Source organism: Hylobates moloch, unplaced genomic scaffold (genome assembly GCF_009828535.3).
Source record: "Hylobates moloch isolate HMO894 unplaced genomic scaffold, HMol_V3 SCAFFOLD_20, whole genome shotgun sequence".
Classification (NCBI taxonomy): Eukaryota; Metazoa; Chordata; class Mammalia; order Primates; family Hylobatidae; genus Hylobates; species Hylobates moloch.
The window spans coordinates 5,592,856-5,611,447 of record NW_026652295.1 but is presented as its reverse complement, the minus strand read 5'-3'; the positions used below and the strand labels follow the sequence as shown (position 1 = coordinate 5,611,447).

The 18,592-nt window shown below is 48.9% G+C and overlaps 1 protein-coding gene across 2 annotated transcripts; it reads left to right on the top strand.

Annotated features, from left to right (window-relative positions):
* Positions 1-8,139: 8,139 nt before the first annotated feature.
* On the top strand, positions 8,140-17,096 carry NRN1 (neuritin 1). 2 transcript variants are annotated; one of them, XM_032140824.2, is made up of 3 exons: positions 8,140-8,446; positions 12,632-12,776; positions 15,896-17,096. In XM_032140824.2, exons 1-3 carry the CDS (start codon positions 8,392-8,394, stop codon positions 16,122-16,124), a joined length of 429 nt encoding a protein of 142 aa, XP_031996715.1. In that variant the 5' UTR covers positions 8,140-8,391; the 3' UTR covers positions 16,125-17,096. The 2 variants fall into 2 exon arrangements, with proteins under 2 accessions (XP_031996715.1, XP_031996716.1); XM_032140825.2 differs by lacking the exon at positions 8,140-8,446 and adding an exon at positions 11,401-11,443 and having other exon boundaries at positions 15,896-17,084.
* Positions 17,097-18,592: the final 1,496 nt, after the last annotated feature.

Sequence of the window (18,592 nt, the reverse complement as noted above, 5' to 3'; positions counted from 1 at the left end):
AAAAAAAAAAAAAAAAATATATATATATATATATATATATAAAAAAAGTCCAAATCAAATACATCAAGATAAAATAGCTGAAAACCAAAAATGAATAAATGTAAACGTAGCTAAAGAATAAAGATTGTCTTCAAAAGAATAACAATTAGAAATGATAACTGACTTCTCAACAGAAAAAAAAACAAACAGAAAACCAACAGATAATGAGATATTATTTAAGTGCTGAAAGAAACTGACAACATAGAATCAAGTACCATGAAGGATATTTGAGGAAAATATAATTCAAGGATAACAGTAAAACAAAACCACATTTATACAAACAACCTGTTACTTGAAAGCCTTCACTAGATAAAAAGGGACCCAGATGGAAGCTTTGAGATGCAAGAAGGAATGAACAAAAAAAAATGGTAAATATGTCAATAAATATGTAGATAAATATGAATAAATACTAAATGTATAAAACAATAATAACAATGCCCCGTTAGGTCTTAAATGTACAAAGAAGTAAAACGCACAAAAATGATAGTATATAAACCTGAATAGACAGCAAATGAAGTTATAGTTTAAAAAATTATTGCATTTTTCAACAACAGGATAATACAAACTAGACTCTGACAAATTTAAAACATATGCTGTAATTTATAGGGTACCTCAAACCTAGTAAAAGGGTAAGTAACTAGAGGGAGGAGATGGAATAATAAAAGAAAATCAATCCAAAAACAAGCAATGGAAAAGATAAAAAGAAATATAGAACAGACGAGACAAATAGAAAGCACATGATGAGATGGTAGATTTAAACCCAAATATATTGGTAGTTAGATATAAATGCACTAAGTGTTACAATTCAAAGGCAAAGATTCTCTGACGGTTTTTGTTTGTTTGTTTGTTTTTAAGACAGAGTCTTACTCTGTCACCTAGGCTAGAGGGCAGTAGCGCAATCTTGGCTCACTGTAACCTCCACCTCCCGGCTTCAGGAGATTCTCATGTCTCAGCCTCCTGAGTAGCTGAGATTACAGGCATGTGCCACCACATTCAGCTAATTTTTGTATTTTTAGTAGAGATGGGGTTTTTGCCATGTTGGCCAGGCTGGTCTCGAACCCTTGACCTCAAGCGATCCTCCTGCCCGACCTCCCAAAGTGCTAGGATTACAGGCATGAGCCACTGCGTTTGGCCCTGGCTGAATTTTTTTGAAGGATGTGCTGTTTGCAAGAAATATCTAAAATAAAAGAATACAGATGGTTTGTAAGTAAAAATATGGAGAAAGATATATCACACAAACACTCTGCCCTCCCCAAAAACTTAGATAGTTATATTGATATTAGAAACAAAAGTAGACTTTAAGGTAAAAAACAATCATAAAGATAGAAACTTAATGATAATAGAAGGTTAGATTCTAGAGGAAGTTATAAAATTCTAAATTTGTAGGCATCTAATATAATATAAAACAAAAGTTAACCAAACTGAAAGAAAAATAGACAAATCCAAAATCATCATATTTTCAACAAAGCTCTCAGTAACTGAAAAAGTGAATACATAAAAATCAGTAGAGATATGGAATATTTGAAAACATAATCAGCAAACTTGACCTAATAATGTTCAAAAAAATGCTAAGACCAAAAATTATAGAAAACATGTTATTTTAAAATACACCAAAAAATTTTCCCAAAAAAAGTTGAAACCATGCAACATATAGTTTCTAACTACATTTCAGTTTAGCTATAAATTAATATCAAAACGATAACCAGAATATTACAGTCCTGGACAAGTGAGCTGCTGGTCCCAACCCCAAGGTCGACCCTGAAGAAACTAGAGAGAAAACTATGAGAATCCTTGAGGTGACAGGGGGTGTTATAACGTGTGGTCATTGGGTAGTGGCTTTGACCAATAGACAAAGTATCCACATAAATTCAGTTTTATAATATCTGGTTTTTTTTCGGGGGGATACGGAGTCTTGCTGTCGCCCAGGCTGGAGTGCAGTGGCGCGATCTCGGCTCACTGCAGGCTCCGCCCCCCCGGGGTTCACGCCATTCTCCTGCCTCAGCCTCCCGAGTTGCTGGGACTACAGGCGCCCGCCACCTCGCCCGGCTAATTTTTTGTATTTTTAGTAGAGACGGGATTTCACTGTGTTAGCCAGGATGGTCTCGATCTCCTGACCTTGTGATCCGCCCACCTCCACCTCCCAAAGTGCTGGGATTACAGGCATGAGCCACCGCGCCCAGCCTGTAATATCTTTTCCAGGTATAGAAATAGAGAAGTGTGTGGAGGGGGTAGGAACATGTGCGTACATATACATGTTTATATTCCTACCTCTATCTTCTGAGAGGGCCCAGAGCAATGACACACTGGTAGCGATGAGCACTGCCAGGGCCTAAACCTTGTTTTTGAAACTTTTGGAGAAATGACACAGGGCTAGGTCAGGATAAAATGAGCCTGGAACATCTTTTTGCATCAAAAAGTAAGAATTCTCAATGAAGAATCAGGATACACTGAAAGAACACAGAAATCAGCTGGCAGGGCTCCTTCTGGCTAAATAGGGAAAAATATAAGCATCAAAATAATAAGAATAGACTCTAGCACATTAAATAAAATAGAAATCTATGAGTTTATACTGATACAAACAAAGAAATAAATAAATGAACAAGGAAATCTCTTCCCTACAGTCAAATGCCAAATAACACATTTAAAGAAGTGAGGAACCACCATTTGGAAACCACTATAGATGTGGTTGATTCACACAGGAGTGGTGAATAGATACCAAGGCTGTAGGGTGGGGGAGTTGATGAGGGCTAGGATATCTGCATAATCCCAGAACACTTTCAAATACAAATTACTTCCACATACAGTTACAAAAGGAGGAAACTGTGAATTTAAGGAAGAGAAACCTGGCAGACACCAAACCAAGTTAACATCACCTGTGGTGGAACGGGTCAACCTGGTGACATAATTCATCCCAATGAGATGCGTTGAAAAGAACACAGCTTTGTCTCTGGGGTAATCCCACCCTAATTTTCAGGGTCTGAGGACGGTCATGAGGAAAAATCAGATGGACCACGGTAAGGTCATCCTAGAATGTAATCCCTGCAATCCCTGAAACCATCCAGGACATCAAAGACTGTGACACACTGTAAATTTTGAACGTTAAACCAGTTTGGACCATGTTGCTGATTTTTCTTCTGTGAAACTTATTTTAGGGTGTGTGTGTGTGTGTGTGTGTGTGTGTTCTTTAAAAAAAAATTGGTTTGGGAAGTTCTTAAGCTCTTGAGACTAATTTTTGGGAGTTTGTAATTTGCTCTTTCATTTACTTTAACATATTACTTTACAGACAAAAGTTTTTCATTAATTCTGATCAAATTTATTAATCTTTTTCAATTCATGCTTTTTAAAAGTTTTAAAAATATTCAACTGAGTGTTTCACTTCGTATTTCAAAGCTTTACTTTGAATACTTAAGTCCTTAACCCACCTGGAGTTGATTTTTTTTTTCAAATGATTTATTTTGAAATGACTTTCAACCTAAAGAAAAAATGCTGGAACAATACAAAGAACTTGCATACCCCTTTAGCTAGATAGTCATCAATTAGTAACATTTTGCTACATGTATTCCGTTGCTTTGTGTTTATCCCCATTAGCAATATTCCTTTTTCTGAACCTTTTGAGAGCAAGCTACAGGTATGATGTCTTGTCACTCTAAAAACTTTTGTATATGTTGCTCCAAACAAGGACACTTTCTTCTGTAATCAGCATACAATTCTCCAATCAGGAAATCAACATTGGTGCAAAACTAATGCCTAATTCACAGACTTCATTGAAGTTTTGCTTGCTGTTCCAACAATATCTCTGTCTTTTCTTGTCTAGAATCTTATCCAGGAATACAGGTAGCATTTAGTTGTCATGCCTCTTCCAGTTGTTTCAGTGTGAGTGGGGACCACATAGGGCATTTCCTTTGTCATAAATCAATGAATTGTGCGTGCTTGTTTTGTGTATTGTTCTGTGTGTATATTTCATAATAAAAACATTGATTTGTTTTAAATAAAGTGTTTATTTTTGAGATGGAAGTTAATCACACTTCTACATTTCAAATTTAGCATTTGCTCCTGGAATTCAAATTTCTGCATTAAAATCAAGTTCAATTTTTAAAATTTTTTTTTTTTTTTTTTTGAGACAGAGTCTTGCTGTGTTACTCAGGCTGGAGTGCAATGGCATGACCTCAGCTCACTGCAACCTCTGCCTCCAGGGTTCAAGTGATTCTCCCGTCTCAGCCTCCCAAGTAGCTGGGATTACAGGCGCCTACCACCATGCCCGGCTAATTTTTGTATTTTTTGTAGAGATGGGGTTTTGCCATGTTGGCCAGGCTGGTCTTGAACTCCTTACCTCAGGTGATCTGCCTGCCTCGGCCTCCCAAAGTGCTGAGATTACAGGTGTGAGCCACTGCGCCCGGCCAGCAAAGCCTTGAAGTTTCAACTAATTTTGTAAAGAGTCTCAAGACCAGAGAGTGAAAAAAATCACCTTACCAAGCCACAGATGCAAGGGTAGACCCAGGCCTCCCGAAGTAGATTTTTACTGGGACCTCTACCAATGTACATACCTCCACAAAAATCTCCTTCCTCTCGTAATCCATGTGATTGTTTAAATACAGTATAGTTATCATTTTAATGAAAAGAGTTATGTACATATAAATTCACATTTTGATTAAAGGTTTTAGCTGAAGATATATAAATGGCTGACTAAATTTATGAGAGAGACGTATTGCTAGACCAATGTATTCTAATAGAGCAGAGGATTTTTTTCTGACCTAGAATACAAACATGGAATTTCCTAGTGGCCTTGACAACTGCTCTTGCAAATAATTTCAAAGGGTTGTTTCTCGAGATGGTAGCTTCTGGAAAGCCGACCTATGATGGATTCATAGCAGGAGTTGGGGAATCAACTGGCATACTGCTCCGCCAGACTGGGGCTGTAGCGGCATGAACTGAGAAAGGAAGTTGGTGCCCACCAGGCTTAAAATTAGACATAGTCTCTTTCTGGCCGTTCTAGGGATAAGGAACTTTGCATATTTATTGCCTTAATTATGCAGACTTACTTTTGGGAGTTACTTTGCTGAATTCAACATGCAGACCCAAACAGCACCTGTGACTTTTTCCCTCTCCTGAACTGTATTTGTTTCTTTAAACAAAATTGCTTATCAAAAAGAAATACGTTCTTTGCAAGAAGGTGGCTTATAAAAAGCACTCTTGCACGGATTTTATTCTTTGGATTGTGCATTTCCACTCCTAATCCCATTCACAGAATTCTAGAAAATCCTTAGTTCACAAAATTTCAAAGGTGAAAACAGCTTTGGAAATTACTTCATAGTCCACTCTCCTTCATTTTCCAAAGTGTGGGGGTCAGCCTGTGAGCTGGGTTTCCCTGCCCCTGTTCACTGCTCTTCCCACTGCACCTTCAACCTCAAATATGATGTGAGATGAGCTTTTCACATTAATAAAAGAGGGAACGTTCTCCAAAGCCACCTCCAGCCATGGATGCTACCGTTCCCAGACAGCATGCGTTCACAACCATGAACTGCAATATCCTGTAATTAAAGAACTACTAAGAATCAACTCTGCATGGAGCCTGGACTGCAGAACGACCTGTAATTTAAAAGATAAGAATTTTTTAAAAAAGAAAATGCATCTATCTACCCAGAAAATCATTTATGTAGAATACCAACTCTTCTTCACTTTAAAAAAGACGCAGGCCTATGAGGGAGGCTGGGACGCCTGGGGAGGAAAGTGAAGACAGGAAACAGTCGGCGGAGGTTCCCTCCCGGGGTAGGGCGGGGCGGTGCAGCCACGTCCCAAGGGCAAGAGCTGGACCGGCCCGGGGCGCGGTGCGGGCGGCTGTGCGCACGCGCGTGGGTTCACCCGCTTCATTGAGGCCCTCAGCCCTGCCTACTCCACATCCCTAGCGCCCCACGCTCAGAGTTATAGGGGAGGGGTTGGAGAGGATCCCAGAAAATGATGCTGTGAAGATCCCAGGTGGATAAGCAGGAGGAAGGCAAGGATGTTGAGGGCAAAAAACCTTAAGCTACCCGCAAGCCTGGGCTCTGCACGAGTCTGAGCGAGGTGGGAGGCCCTCAGCCGGTGGCCAGGTCCGGGAAGGCTGGGCCGGCCCCACGCGGAACCCCGAGCGGGGGGCGGAGCAGTGGGCCGGGCCGCGTGGCAACCCCCTGAGGCTCCGCCCCTTGGAAAGCCTCCCGCCCTGCCATTGGAAGACGTCGGGGGCGGGTCCGAGAAACGCCCCCCTCTCGCCACCAGCCCCCGTCCCGCCCCCTGTCCGCCCACGTTTTCGGTTCTTCCCGGAGCCTCCGAGCTCGGGGAAAGGAAACACCCGGGGCCGCCACCGTGCCCCTGGACGCCGGAAGGCGAGCCCCCAACCGCCCCGCCCGCAGGCCGGTGACATAACCAGGGGCGGGGAGACGTGACTCCGCCCCCAGGGCCAGTGAGGCTGCATGGGAGTCTGCGGCTCCCGCGGGACGTGGGTAAGGGGCCGCACATTGCAGACACCTCACGTCACCAAGTGCTGCAGTAGGACCCCCGCAGCTCCCCCTCAGCCCCTTACCCTCCACAGCCTGTCCTACCCCCGTTATTTTGCACCTTTCTCCCCCTTTCTCTGTCTATGCATCTCCAAATGTCTGAGTATGGGGACGGCAAGATTGGCCCTAGAGGGCACGCTGCCTGGAGAAGCAAATTCAATGCTTCTCCTTAATCCGTTTGCATTTCTACAGTTTGACATCTTGACGTCCTCTAGTATAGTTTGGCAAAATTTGGTGGGTCGCTTTCATTTTTTTCTCTCCACAGGCTTAAGGATTAAAGTTGGCCAATGCCTTCTTTAGCATTTTATTAAAGACGCTGCAATTTAGACTTTTTTCTGTTTGGTGCAGAAGAAAGGAAGAAAACCAGAGCTTAAAGGCGTTTAGAAAGGAAATAGCCCTGCTAATTTTTCGGTTTTGACACAAGCTGTCGTCGATAGCACCTTGCACCGAGCACAAACCCAGCTGCAGAAGTATTTTGTTGCAGGGTAGGCTACACCTACACAGGGTCTGTGCCTGAGCATCAAAAGACAGTGCAGGTGTGTGTGGGTCCGGGTGTGCGTGTGCGTACGTGATGTACGTCTGTGCGTGTGGGTACGTGTGTGTGTAGCCCAATAAATAAGCCCAAGAGGCGCATCAAGATTAGAAAGAAGTCCGCACACTAGCGCTTGCATTGGAAATTTCCTAAAGCGCTGAGAGTTGGTTGGTAAATCACTAGTATCCGAAAATTGTCTTATCAGAGTCTCCTTCCCCGGTGCCCTACTCGCCCCCTAAAACAGGTGTCGCTGTGTCCCTTGAAGCGGCCTGCGGCCCGCTGGGGCGTCGGAGGTGGTAAAATTCACAGAGGACATTCGGTGTTTATTTCTGGGGCCCCACGTGTGCAGACCAAACCCCCGGGGCCTGGGCATGTGCGCGCGCTCGCGTGCCTTGTGTGCGGGCGGGCATGGGGGCGCTCGGCGCGGCTGGCGGGCGTGCGCGCGCGCGCGTGTGTGTGTGTGTGTGTGTGTGTGTGTGTGTGCTCGTGCGGGGGGCCGGGCTGCGTGCTCACGCGCTCCAGGCTGCGCCCATAGCTCAGCTGCTGGGTTGGAGAAAAAGAGGGTAGGCAAGCGCAGGGGGCGGGCGGCCGAGGAGGGCTTTCGAATTAATCGAGCTAGCTTAGCTGTTTTTCCCTCTCCCGCTCTTTTAAACCCCCCTGCATCGTAGAGAGAGGGCTGGATTCTCTGTGGTGCTGATGGAGGAGAGGGAGCAGGTTGAAACAATCGAGTGGGCGCGCCAGGACTCCCCAGCTCCTGGCGGGGAAGGGAGGGGGAGCCCCTGTTCTGCGCGGGGGGGGGGCGGGGTTGGGGGGCCCCCGGAACGAGGAAGAGGCAGGGGTGACCGCTAGAATAGGAAAGTGCTCACCCCCGGGAGGCAAAATTTCGTTCAGATCGCACATTAATTGGAGATATCTGATTAATTCCAGCTTCTGATGACTATAAATGGCGATTCTCTACCAAGGTGTCTATATTAAAAAAAAAAAGTCATTCCGTGTCATCCCCCACGTCAGGCCTGCTCGTGGGCGTGAGGCTGTACTTCCTCCGCCCCCTTCTAATGGAGTGAACCATTCCCAGCTCTCCCCCCCCAGCCTCTCTCTCTCTTTCTCTCTCTCTCTCTTTCTGTCTCTTCCTCGCTCCCTCTCTTTCTCTCCTCCCTCTGCCTTCCCCGTGCATAAAGTCTCTGTCGCTCCCGGAACTTGTTGGCAATGCCTATTTTTCGGCTTTCCCCCGCGTTCTCTAAACTAACTATTTAAAGGTCTGCGGTCGCAAATGGTTTGACTAAACGTAGGATGGGACTTAAGTTGAACGGCAGATATATTTCACTGATCCTCGCGGTGCAAATAGGTAAGTGGCCGCTCAGCCCGGCTGGAGGCTGGAGGCGGGAGGCAGCCTGCCCCGGCCCGAGGCGCGGAGGGGGACTAGCGGGCCCGCAGCCACCCCAGGGTGCGGAGAAGCCGGCAAACCCCCGAGGGTGGGGGCAACAGTTCCTGGGGACTAGCGCGTCCCAGATCGGTTTTTCCTAAAGCTATAGATTCCAAATGTTTGCCAGGAAATGTGTGCGGCCGGACATTTTCTGGACAGGGTTTTTTCCCCCCTTTTCCAAAGCACACATCCATTTTTGTTTCCCTTTCTGGGTTTATACCAGGTTTGGTGCGCTCTGGGGCAATGTACTGGCCCCTGCGATACTGCAAGATATTATTTTGAAGAGTCGAAAGGTGAATGCAGGAACAAAATGGCTAGGCAGCCAGGACTGGAAAGTTTATGTGCAGAAAGCAAAGATATTCCAGGGCTCAGACTGCTGCATTTAGAACTTTGTCATTCTCCCACCCCTCCTCCCCTCTATATCCTAGCTGCAGCGTTTGCACGGGCACCGCAGACCCGGCTGGTGGGCAAATCGAGAGTGATAGGGAACTTCAGACCATATATTTTAACATGCTTGCCATTGAAGAGGATGAATTCAGCCAAATTCACATAGATATACTTTTCTAGATGCATTTGCCTGCTACTTTACACATTGGTGTCTGCATTTTATATATAGGAAAGGGTTAAGAAGTGTTTGGAATATGTCATGTCGGGTGTTTGTTATTTTTGTTTGGGGTTGGTTGTGGAAGGATTTATTTAGTCCCCATTTTATGTTAAGGAATGTTGAGTCGTAGTTACGCTGTCAAGGGTCTTTTTAAAGTTCACATTTTTACCATCCAGAATGAAGAAAATATATAGAAGAGGGCACTAGAAAACCCCCTTCTCTGACACTGGGTCAGAACATTAATTAACGTGGCCTAAAAGTGAAAGTGAAGCAGGTTATTAATAGAATGGACAACAGGAGGGAATAAAGAAACTCCTGAAACGGAATTGTTACCTCCTATCCGTTCAGGCTGTGGCATTCTTTGCAGACAAATCCTTGCAGTATTGGGCGGGGGGGAGGGGGTGCTTTAGGTAATTGGTTTGGGGCAAGAAAGAAGAATGCATAACATGTTTTTTCCATAAGAAATGTGAAGGAAACAAGGTCTGGAGTTCTCTAGACATTAAAATGGATTCTTTGCAGTGGGGTTTTATGCAACTGACATGATTTTGAGATTTTATAATGCAGAAACATTATACGGATTTTAGAGTGTGTGAATGCAGGATATTGGTGTTTTCCTTTAATTCTAAAAAATGGCAATGCTTTAAATCTGGTTGTTGTGAATCTTTGACATTAGTGAAAAGAGCTGCTGTAAATAATATTTCTAATGGCAGCAAATTCCTTAAATGTTGGAAATAAGTGAATGTGGCATTTTGCAATAAACCTTTGAATTTTTAGAGAGCAGAAGACAGAGCTGTTTTTGAGATAGAAATTTTAATCGGACAAGATTTGGGACTCTGTTTTCCCGGTAGGAAATAACCTTACTTTCAGAGGTTTGGAGGGAAAAAAAAAAAAGACGGTGGTCGTGCCTGAGGGACGCGTTTTGAACACATTAACCTCGGTCCAAAAATGACTATTTGTTGGCTGTGGAATTGAAATTGAGCGTATTTGTTCCCGAATGTCTGCCCTTTCCTGCACCAGAACCTCGGTCTTTATTAATTCATGGCTGGGAGCTGTCCCAAATCATTGACATTTGGCAAGAAAAGTGGGGGTTGGGAGGGGCGGGGAGGTAGAAGAGTGTGGTGAACACGAAAGAAGACGCAGCAGGAGGAAGTTCGGAATGAATGAGAGGTCGAACGAATGAATGAACGGATGGAAACCGCACAAGAAGGGGACGGCAGAGAGGACAGGGAAGGAGCCGGGGTCACCCGCCAGAGCCTCGCCTAAGCGGGGTTCAGGAAGGACAGCGAGGGACACACGGGCTGCGACCTGCTGGGACGCGTGCGCCTGCAAAATCCGTCCCGCGCGCAGCCTCCCGGCCTCCTAGAGAAGGCTAGAGTCCAAGGAGTCACAGTTTTAAAAGACAGAAATGTTCACGACTTATTTTACACACGCACACACTCACACATGCGCGGTGTGCAGGGTCTTCTCCAGCAGCGCCTGGGAAGATAACGTGACAAGAGCGCTCCCGCCCCCGGCGAGCCCCAATTCCCCTTAAAAAATGTCAATGCATTTTAGGGGCTTCTTTCGCCACTGAGTTTTGGGGGTGTAGGCAAGGGGTGGGGAGAGACGTGGACGGGAAGATTGGACTTTATTTTATTTCGTTTCTTCTCTGCAAAGCTGTATTTGTGACATGCGTTATAGAGGAAGATGTGTGGAGTGTATTTCCATTTTGAACGAGTTCTATTAGAACAAAGGTTCGTTTATTCTTAAGATTTTACGTCAGTGTTCGAATTGTTAGTATTGTAGTCGCAAGGGTATTTAATTTTCGCTGTAAGGTGAACTCGGAGGTTTAAGAAGGTTTACGTATCTGCCCCAGCGGAGGTCGAAGTTAACCTTGGTCCCTTCCCCAGTGCTTCCCGTTCCGGATTAAAAAGCGCAAGGCCCGCCTCGCTCTTCCTGCAGCAATTTGCAAACGGTACGCTCTCGGAAGCTGCTACGGGTTCGGTCACCTTCCTCTTCGGCGTCCGGCCCGGCGCTCGCGGACAGGCGCCCGCGTTGGGGGCCGGGGGATTGAGGTGTCCGGTCCTCCCGGTACACATTCACATACAAGCGCAGCCGCCAGAAAGCTGCTGAGGACCAGGCCGGCTCCCAGGGTCGTGGGCGCCAGTGCGGATTTCGATTCTGAGATTCACCCTTTCTTCCCCGCCCTAACGCTGTGCTTCTCTGGCGCCCTCCCCGCGCCCGGGCTGCTTTGGGCCGCTAGGCACTCAGCCTCCAGCCGGGTTCGTCGGCCTCTGGGCGGAAAGAGATGGCCACTGCCGCGCGCCCGCAGCCTGGTACCTGTCTTTCCAAACCCCGGCGCGCCTCGGGGTTTGGACGTCCAGACGCCAGGGGCTTGGACCTCGGTGCGGCCTGTGTTTCCTCCTCCTCCTCCTCCTCCCGCCGCTCAGCTTTTATCCCTGCCGGCTGTCTGCAGGGAGTCCTGAGCTGGGGCCAGGAGCCCCGGGCCGCGGCGAGCTCACTTTCAGCAGCAGGGCTGGGACCTGGAGAAGAACAGCCTCTCCCCGCTGCCGTCCGGAGTGGAGGCGGGCTTTTTGGCGGGCGGGTGGGTTGTTAAGGGTGTCTGGGAAGCTGAGTGGCGGACAGAGGAGGAGGAGAGAAAGAGGCTCGTGGATTTGGCCTTTGCGGAGGTGACCCGGGCAGACTCATCCGTGACCCCGCCCGGCCTCTGGCCTTGTCCGCTCCAGACCACTCATCATCCGCGCCAGGTCTCAGGACGTCTAGGCTGCCCTCTTTCCAGTGGGGCGGGAGAGGGTGCATCCGAGGGTCTCACTCGGAATACAGAGTCCACGGTAGGCAATCGGTTTGATAATGAAACAATCCATTTCGGTAACTGCTGGTGGCTTCCAGGGACTATATTCGTTCATTCATTCAGCAGTGTTTGCTGAGCGCCCACCAAGGACAGAGCGCCAGGCCTGAGGCTTATTCTCGTGATGTAGCGTTGGGTTCAGCTGCGTGACCCCACGCCCTGTCGTCTCCCCACCCCATTCTCGCCCCCGCACGCTGCAGCCGAGACCCCTTCTGTCACCTCAAAATGGAAGATCGCATTGCGAGAGCTGTGACAGGGCTTGCTGGGGAAGTGTTGGGAGACGAAGGAGGGAGTGAGGAGAAAGAGAAATAAAAGGGATGAGGGAGGTGAGAAGAGGGGGCGATGGAAACAGAAAAAGATATGGCGCGAGATGCGGGAGGGAGCTGGAAGAAAGGAATGGACTCACCTACCTCCCACCCACCCACACCTGCTCACACACCGACAATTTGCACTAGACGCAGCGTTAGCTGCAGGTCGGGCATTCCTGGGTCAAGTCTTTCATTCACCTTTAACATTGGCTAGCCCCGAGGCTGGGCGCTGGGAGAGGCCGCCCGATGCGACGAGGCCGCGCGGAGCCTAGGTCTCGCAGGGAAGGGCAGTGGGGCGGCAGGGCGGTGTCGTGGCGCTGCTGACCGGTGTTCCCTCCTCCCCGCAGCGTATCTGGTGCAGGCCGTGAGAGCAGCGGGCAAGTGCGATGCGGTCTTCAAGGGCTTTTCGGACTGTTTGCTCAAGCTGGGCGACAGCATGGCCAACTACCCGCAAGGCCTGGACGACAAGACGAACATCAAGACCGTGTGCACGTAAGTGTCCTCTTTGGCCGGCTAGACTTCGGTTTTGGGGGCGCTACTGAGGTCGGAGAGTGCCGAGCCTCCCCGCCTGCGCTCAGCGTTCAGCGCCAGCGCGAATCCGAATCGGCTCACTGCTGCCTTCTGGCTCCAACCCCAGGCCTAGGACCAGGCCCCCGGGTTAGAACCTGCGCTTCCCAAGGGGATCCCACAGCCCGGGGTGGGATATAGAGGAGGATCCTTCAGTATAGACCCAGTCCCAGCTCTACGCGGCCTCACAGGCTTGCACAGAGGTGCGCATGCTCAGCGTGCTGGGACCCAGGGCAAGGGGCATGAAGAATTGCTACCAGTTCTTGGTGCTGCAAAATCTCTCTGCCTTGTAGCAATCTTGATCATTCTTTGCTCTTGCGTGAACGAGTGACCTACCAGGTATTCTCTGAAGAACAGTTAGTTTGGATTTGAGGAGTGTTTGGGGTCATACTACATTTGCCTAAAGGGAAAGTCACTCGTCTCTTCTGTCCATTTCTCGTGACAAAAGCCTCCTCTAATACACACCAAGGAAATGCCGGCACAGGCAAGGAGACACGGGTCTCCCTGTTTCTAGGAGACAGGCTGAAACGCTATCTTATTGTGTGCCAGTGACTTTACCCAAAAAGAGTAAGTCCAGGTGGTGGTCCAGTGATAGTCGCTTTAAGTTTACAGCAGATTCTGAGATTTGGAATAGGCCCTCTCCTTGTTTCCCTTGCCCCCTTGCACATCTGCACGGTGTCCCCAGACCTGGACAGCTTCAAAGGTACAGAGAGATGGGTAGTAGTTCATAGCCAGGCCCAGTGGTGTTTTCTCAGAGCTTGGCTGGAAAGCACTGCTCCCACTAGCAATAAGGTAACCAGCAGAGCCCTACTGCAGTGGACCTGCAGCAATTTAGCTGCTGCAGACCTTAGAAAACACCCCCATCCTCTGCAACACCCATTCTTTTATTTTGCAAAAAAACAGCTGTGTTCCCCCACCCCCACAATAACCATTCCAAAACAGCCAAGGCAGGTTGTGCCCCTTATTCCCTGAGGTTAGAGTGACCATTTTCTGTGGCATCATTTGTATACTGTGAAGTCTTTCCTCTCTCCCCAACTGGGGAAAAGGGGACTGGTGGAAGGACGGATGTTTGTTTAGGTTTTGATAAATTAAATGGTGTCAATTTTGCTACTCTATTTCCTAAATGCCCCAGTGCCTACTAGGAGCCACAGCAGCTAAGTGGCTAGTGCTTTCCTATCATGAAAGGGACAAAGTCATTTAATTCTAAAAGTCTCATGATGGATAAGAATGTATCTATAAGAACAACAAAAGGTTGCATATAGAGCAGCTCCCAAGTCCTCTGTCATTTGGTGGAACTTGTTTATTCCAAGCTATCTTAATTTTAAGCAGAACTTCAGTCTTGGAAAACAGGAAAGTGAGAACTCCTTCCTGAGGTCACAGGCCACGGCTAGGTCCAGGCCCTACTCAGTTGGGGGAGCTGGTTGCTCAGCACGGAGCTGAAGCCCACCTCTGCCCAGCCCCAGGTGGAATCTGTCCTTCTCTACCAGGTCCCTCAGGACTCTGTCCCCATCTGGGCATGCATAAAAAAAAGAGCAATTTAGGCATCCTTTAGCAGGGGCAATTCCACAGACACTGCAGGAAAGCTGTCCTCCCTGTCCTCCTAATGTCCAAATGTTGCTGTTTATTACAAGTTGAGGAACCTGGAAGCCCTGTGTCCCTCCAGTACTCACAAATTAACACAGTGCCTGCCTTCAATGTGCTTACAGTCCAGGCCAGCCAGCAGAAGGGAGAGAGAGGAGAAAATACAACCAAACCCTGTAGAGAGCAGGCGCCTGTGACCTGGTGCTCAAGGCCCGGGGAGGTGGGCACCAGCCTGGAGTTACAGAGACGCACAGATCGACCCAGCTCTGAAAGGAGACAGCGCCCCAGGAATCGATCACGGGTTGGGATTATATTTAGTCTCAGGATCTATTTTGGGTTTTCAGAAGAAAGGGGACAATCAAAAGGGACAGGTTGGATGAAGGTTGTGGGGGCGGGTCTAGGAGCTGAGCCTGGGAGGAGGAAGTGGTTGAGTTAGGGGCCAGGCTCTGGGAACCGACCGCAAAAGGAGGACAGAGGGTGGGGGGGTCCTCGAGGGCTGGCAGAGGTGGGCACCAGGCCCTCTCCGCAGTTCCGGCCTTGGAGGCTGGCGCTACATCCGGAAAGCTGTGGGGAGGAAGCCCCATGGGGCCCAAGCCCACGGAAAAAACTGGGGAGGGAGAAACAGGAGGGACCCAACGCGCAGGCCTGGGGCACTGGGATTTGCAAGAGCAGAAGAAGGCTACGAGGCCGGCCCCAGGTGCTCGGCCACTAACACTCACCGACCCCGGGGAGAAGAGAGGCAGGCAGGAGTCTCCAGGCCGAATCTGAGCCGGGAACTGCGGAGAGCAAGGAGGATCCAGGCAGGTTGGGGGAAGGAGGAAGAGGAAGTGGGGAACGGAACAGAGGAAAGCAGACGGAATGGAAAAAGAAAGAAAGGGAAAATCAGGAGAACGGAAAACAAAACGAAGAGGTAGTGGGTGGAGGGAGAGAATGAGGGCGAAGGCGAGAGTACCGCGGCGGGGAGAAGGAGGGAGACAGAAGGGGCGAGGGGGAGGAGAATGGAAGAAGCCCCGAGGGGAGGGCCGTGCTCACAGCTCGTAACCCATCTTGCAAGCTAAGAGGCATTAATGGGCGGCAGCTTGTGAGGCTTAGCACTGTTTTCCTAGCTTTCCCCGAGGAGGGCGAGCAATCTGTTTGCGGAGGCCGAGGTGCCAGCGCGCCACAGCGGGCGCACGACCCGCCTCCCGGCTGCCTAGTCCTCTCCCGGCATCTGGAAGGGAAAACCAGTCAGGAGGGGGCGCCCCCCCACCCCCGCTTTAGACAGCCGCTTCTGGGGTAGGCGGAGGTCCCACGAGTCCCGACCTCGCGCAGCCCAGGCGCCAGGGCGGTGAAGAGAAGGTAGGGAGGGGACACCCCGGGAAGATTGCGGGGCCGCGAGCGGGGAGGCGCAGGGGCTCGAGCCCGGGGTCCTCCCGGCGCCCCAAGTGAACCTGCTTCTTCTGTTTTGTTCTGTTCCTCACCAGATACTGGGAGGATTTCCACAGCTGCACGGTCACAGCCCTTACGGATTGCCAGGAAGGGGCGAAAGATATGTGGGATAAACTGAGAAAAGAATCCAAAAACCTCAACATCCAAGGCAGCTTATTCGAACTCTGCGGCAGCGGCAACGGGGCGGCGGGGTCCCTGCTCCCGGCGTTCCCCGTGCTCCTGGTGTCTCTCTCGGCAGCTTTAGCGACCTGGCTTTCCTTCTGAGCCTGGGGCCAGCTCTCCCCACGCGCCCACCCACACTCACTCCATGCTCCCGGAAATCGAGAGGAAGATCCATTAGTTCTTTGGGGACGTTGTGATTCTCTGTGATGCTGAAAACACTCATATAGGATTGTGGGAAATCCTGATTCTCTTTTTTATTTCGTTTGATTTCTTGTGTTTTATTTGCCAAATGTTACCAATCAGTGAGCAAGCAAGCACAGCCAAAATCGGACCTCAGCTTTAGTCCGTCTTCACACACAAATAAGAAAACGGCAAACCCACCCCATTTTTTAATTTTATTATTATTAATTTTTTTTTGTTGGCAAAAGAATCTCAGGAACGGCCCTGGGCCACCTACTATATTAATCATGCTAGTAACATGAAAAATGATGGGCTCCTCCTAATAGGAAGGCGAGGAGAGGAGAAGGCCAGGGGAATGAATTGAAGAGAGATGTCCACGGACGAAACATACGGTGAATAATTCACGCTCACGTCGTTCTTCCACAGTATCTTGTTTTGATCATTTCCACTGCACATTTCTCCTCAAGAAAAGCGAAAGGACAGACTGTTGGCTTTGTGTTTGGAGGATAGGAGGGAGAGAGGGAAGGGGCTGAGGAAATCTCTGGGGTAAGAGTAAAGGCTTCCAGAAGACATGCTGCTGTGGTCACTGAGGGGTTAGCTTTATCTGCTGTTGTTGATGCATCCGTCCAAGTTCACTGCCTTTATTTTCCCTCCTCCCTCTTGTTTTAGCTGTTACACACACAGTAATACCTGAATATCCAACGGTATAGATCACAAGGGGGGGATGTTAAATGTTAATCTAAAATATAGCTAAAAAAAGATTTTGACATAAAAGAGCCTTGATTTTAAAAAAAGAGAGATGTAATTTAAAAAGTTTATTATAAATTAAATTCAGCAAAAAAAGATTTGCTACAAAGTATAGAGAAGTATAAAATAAAAGTTATTGTTTGAAATGGGGGTGTCGTTTTTTTCCTCCCCCAACCTGCTTTCTTGACCCAGTTCTCAGGGAACCTGAAGGGACACAGGATGCCGGTGATAAGCTCACCTCTTCAGGAAGCCGCTGGAAACCTGCCGCCTTCAAGCAGACCCTCCTCACTTAAGCCACTTGGCCACTTCCCCGAAACCGTGCTTCCTTAAAAAAGAGAAAATGAAAGTAGTTTTTAAATTAATTACAAAGCAGAGATTCTTTCTTTTTGAGGTTTAGAGGAATTGGGCTTGCTGGCACAGGCAGACAATGACAGTGGCCGGCCGGCTGCCCCCGCCTCAGGCGGGTCGGAGCCCTAACCACTATCCTTGAAGGCCCGGCCCTAACCACGATTAGCCTCTTCCTCTGCGGTGGCCAGAGGCAGCTTGTGAAGGAACCGCCATTAAGGGCTCCAGCAGAGGGGCCGAGAGGCTGTGTTCCCTGGCAGGGATCAGGTGAATCCTTTCATAATTAATAAGACAGCTCAGCTGAAATGGCGAGGAGACGGGCCCTATTGATCTGGCAGTAGGGCTGATTCCACTTCTCCTATTTATAGGCCCCGCATGGCCTTAAAGAGAAGTAAACATTCCGGAGTAAACAGGGGCAGAGGCGACCCGGGTCCGGGGGCTGCAGGCCTGGAGTAGGCGGGGGAGAAAGAACTGCATGTAGGTCTCTGGGTTCAGAGAAATCGAAATCTGATTTCTTGGAGAAGGTGGCTGTGGGAGGAAGCTGCGGGGGCCCCGGGGGCGGGGAGGGGGGAAGGGAGGAGGATGAAGAGAGACCAAGGGGGCTGCAGCAGGTTCTCGCACGGAGAAGCCCGCCACCCGCCGCGGGGAGGGTGCGCCCGGGCTCTGAAATGTAATGTGTAAACAATCGCTAGTGTAACAGTTCATAAATCAAACCCAGTGGGTCGCAGCCCAATCTGCATTCCCCCCACGGATTGAATTCCAGCAACACATGCGTCCCTGCGCCCGGAGCGCTGGAAGCTGCACCGATTCTTAATGGCAGCATATATTACGGCCGCGCGCTCACGCAGGCGCCGCTCGGGGCCACTCCGGGGAATCGTTTCGCCCGCTAACTCCCACCCAGTCCCCTCCTCCCGACGGAGGTTTCAGTCAAAACCCGGGTTCTCAGTCAAAACCAAAGCAGATCCGCGCTACCTGCGCGCGGTGGTTACCCACCAGCAAACGCTCGGGGTTTTGGAAAATAGTTGCATTTTGTTGGTTTCGCTTCAATGGTTATTTTCGGTCTGCGTATAAATAGGACGATTCTAACTGGAGTTCAACCCCTGGAATTCAAATTAGAATGTCTGTGCCTATCTTAAACACGAATCTGTTTAATAAGGAGGAGGAGAACCAGGATAAAGAGGAAGGGTCTTCTCCATTTTTGCCATCGTAGCACGCCGCCTCCTATCAGTATCTTTTTCCTCTACATATTGGGGGCAAACAAGTGCTCACAACTAAACCCGTTGCTTGTCAAAATAAAA

What these genes read in the sequence shown, in the direction of transcription:
- NRN1 (XM_032140824.2), top strand. Translation starts at nt 8,392, where the DNA reads ATGGGACTTAAGTTGAACGGCAGATATATTTCACTGATCCTCGCGGTG. An exon ending in GATCCTCGCGGTGCAAATAG is followed by an intron (nt 8,447 to 12,631) that starts GTAAGTGGCCGC and finishes TCCTCCCCGCAG; the next exon opens with CGTATCTGGTGCAGGCCGTG. An exon ending in AACATCAAGACCGTGTGCAC is followed by an intron (nt 12,777 to 15,895) that starts GTAAGTGTCCTC and finishes GTTCCTCACCAG; the next exon opens with ATACTGGGAGGATTTCCACA.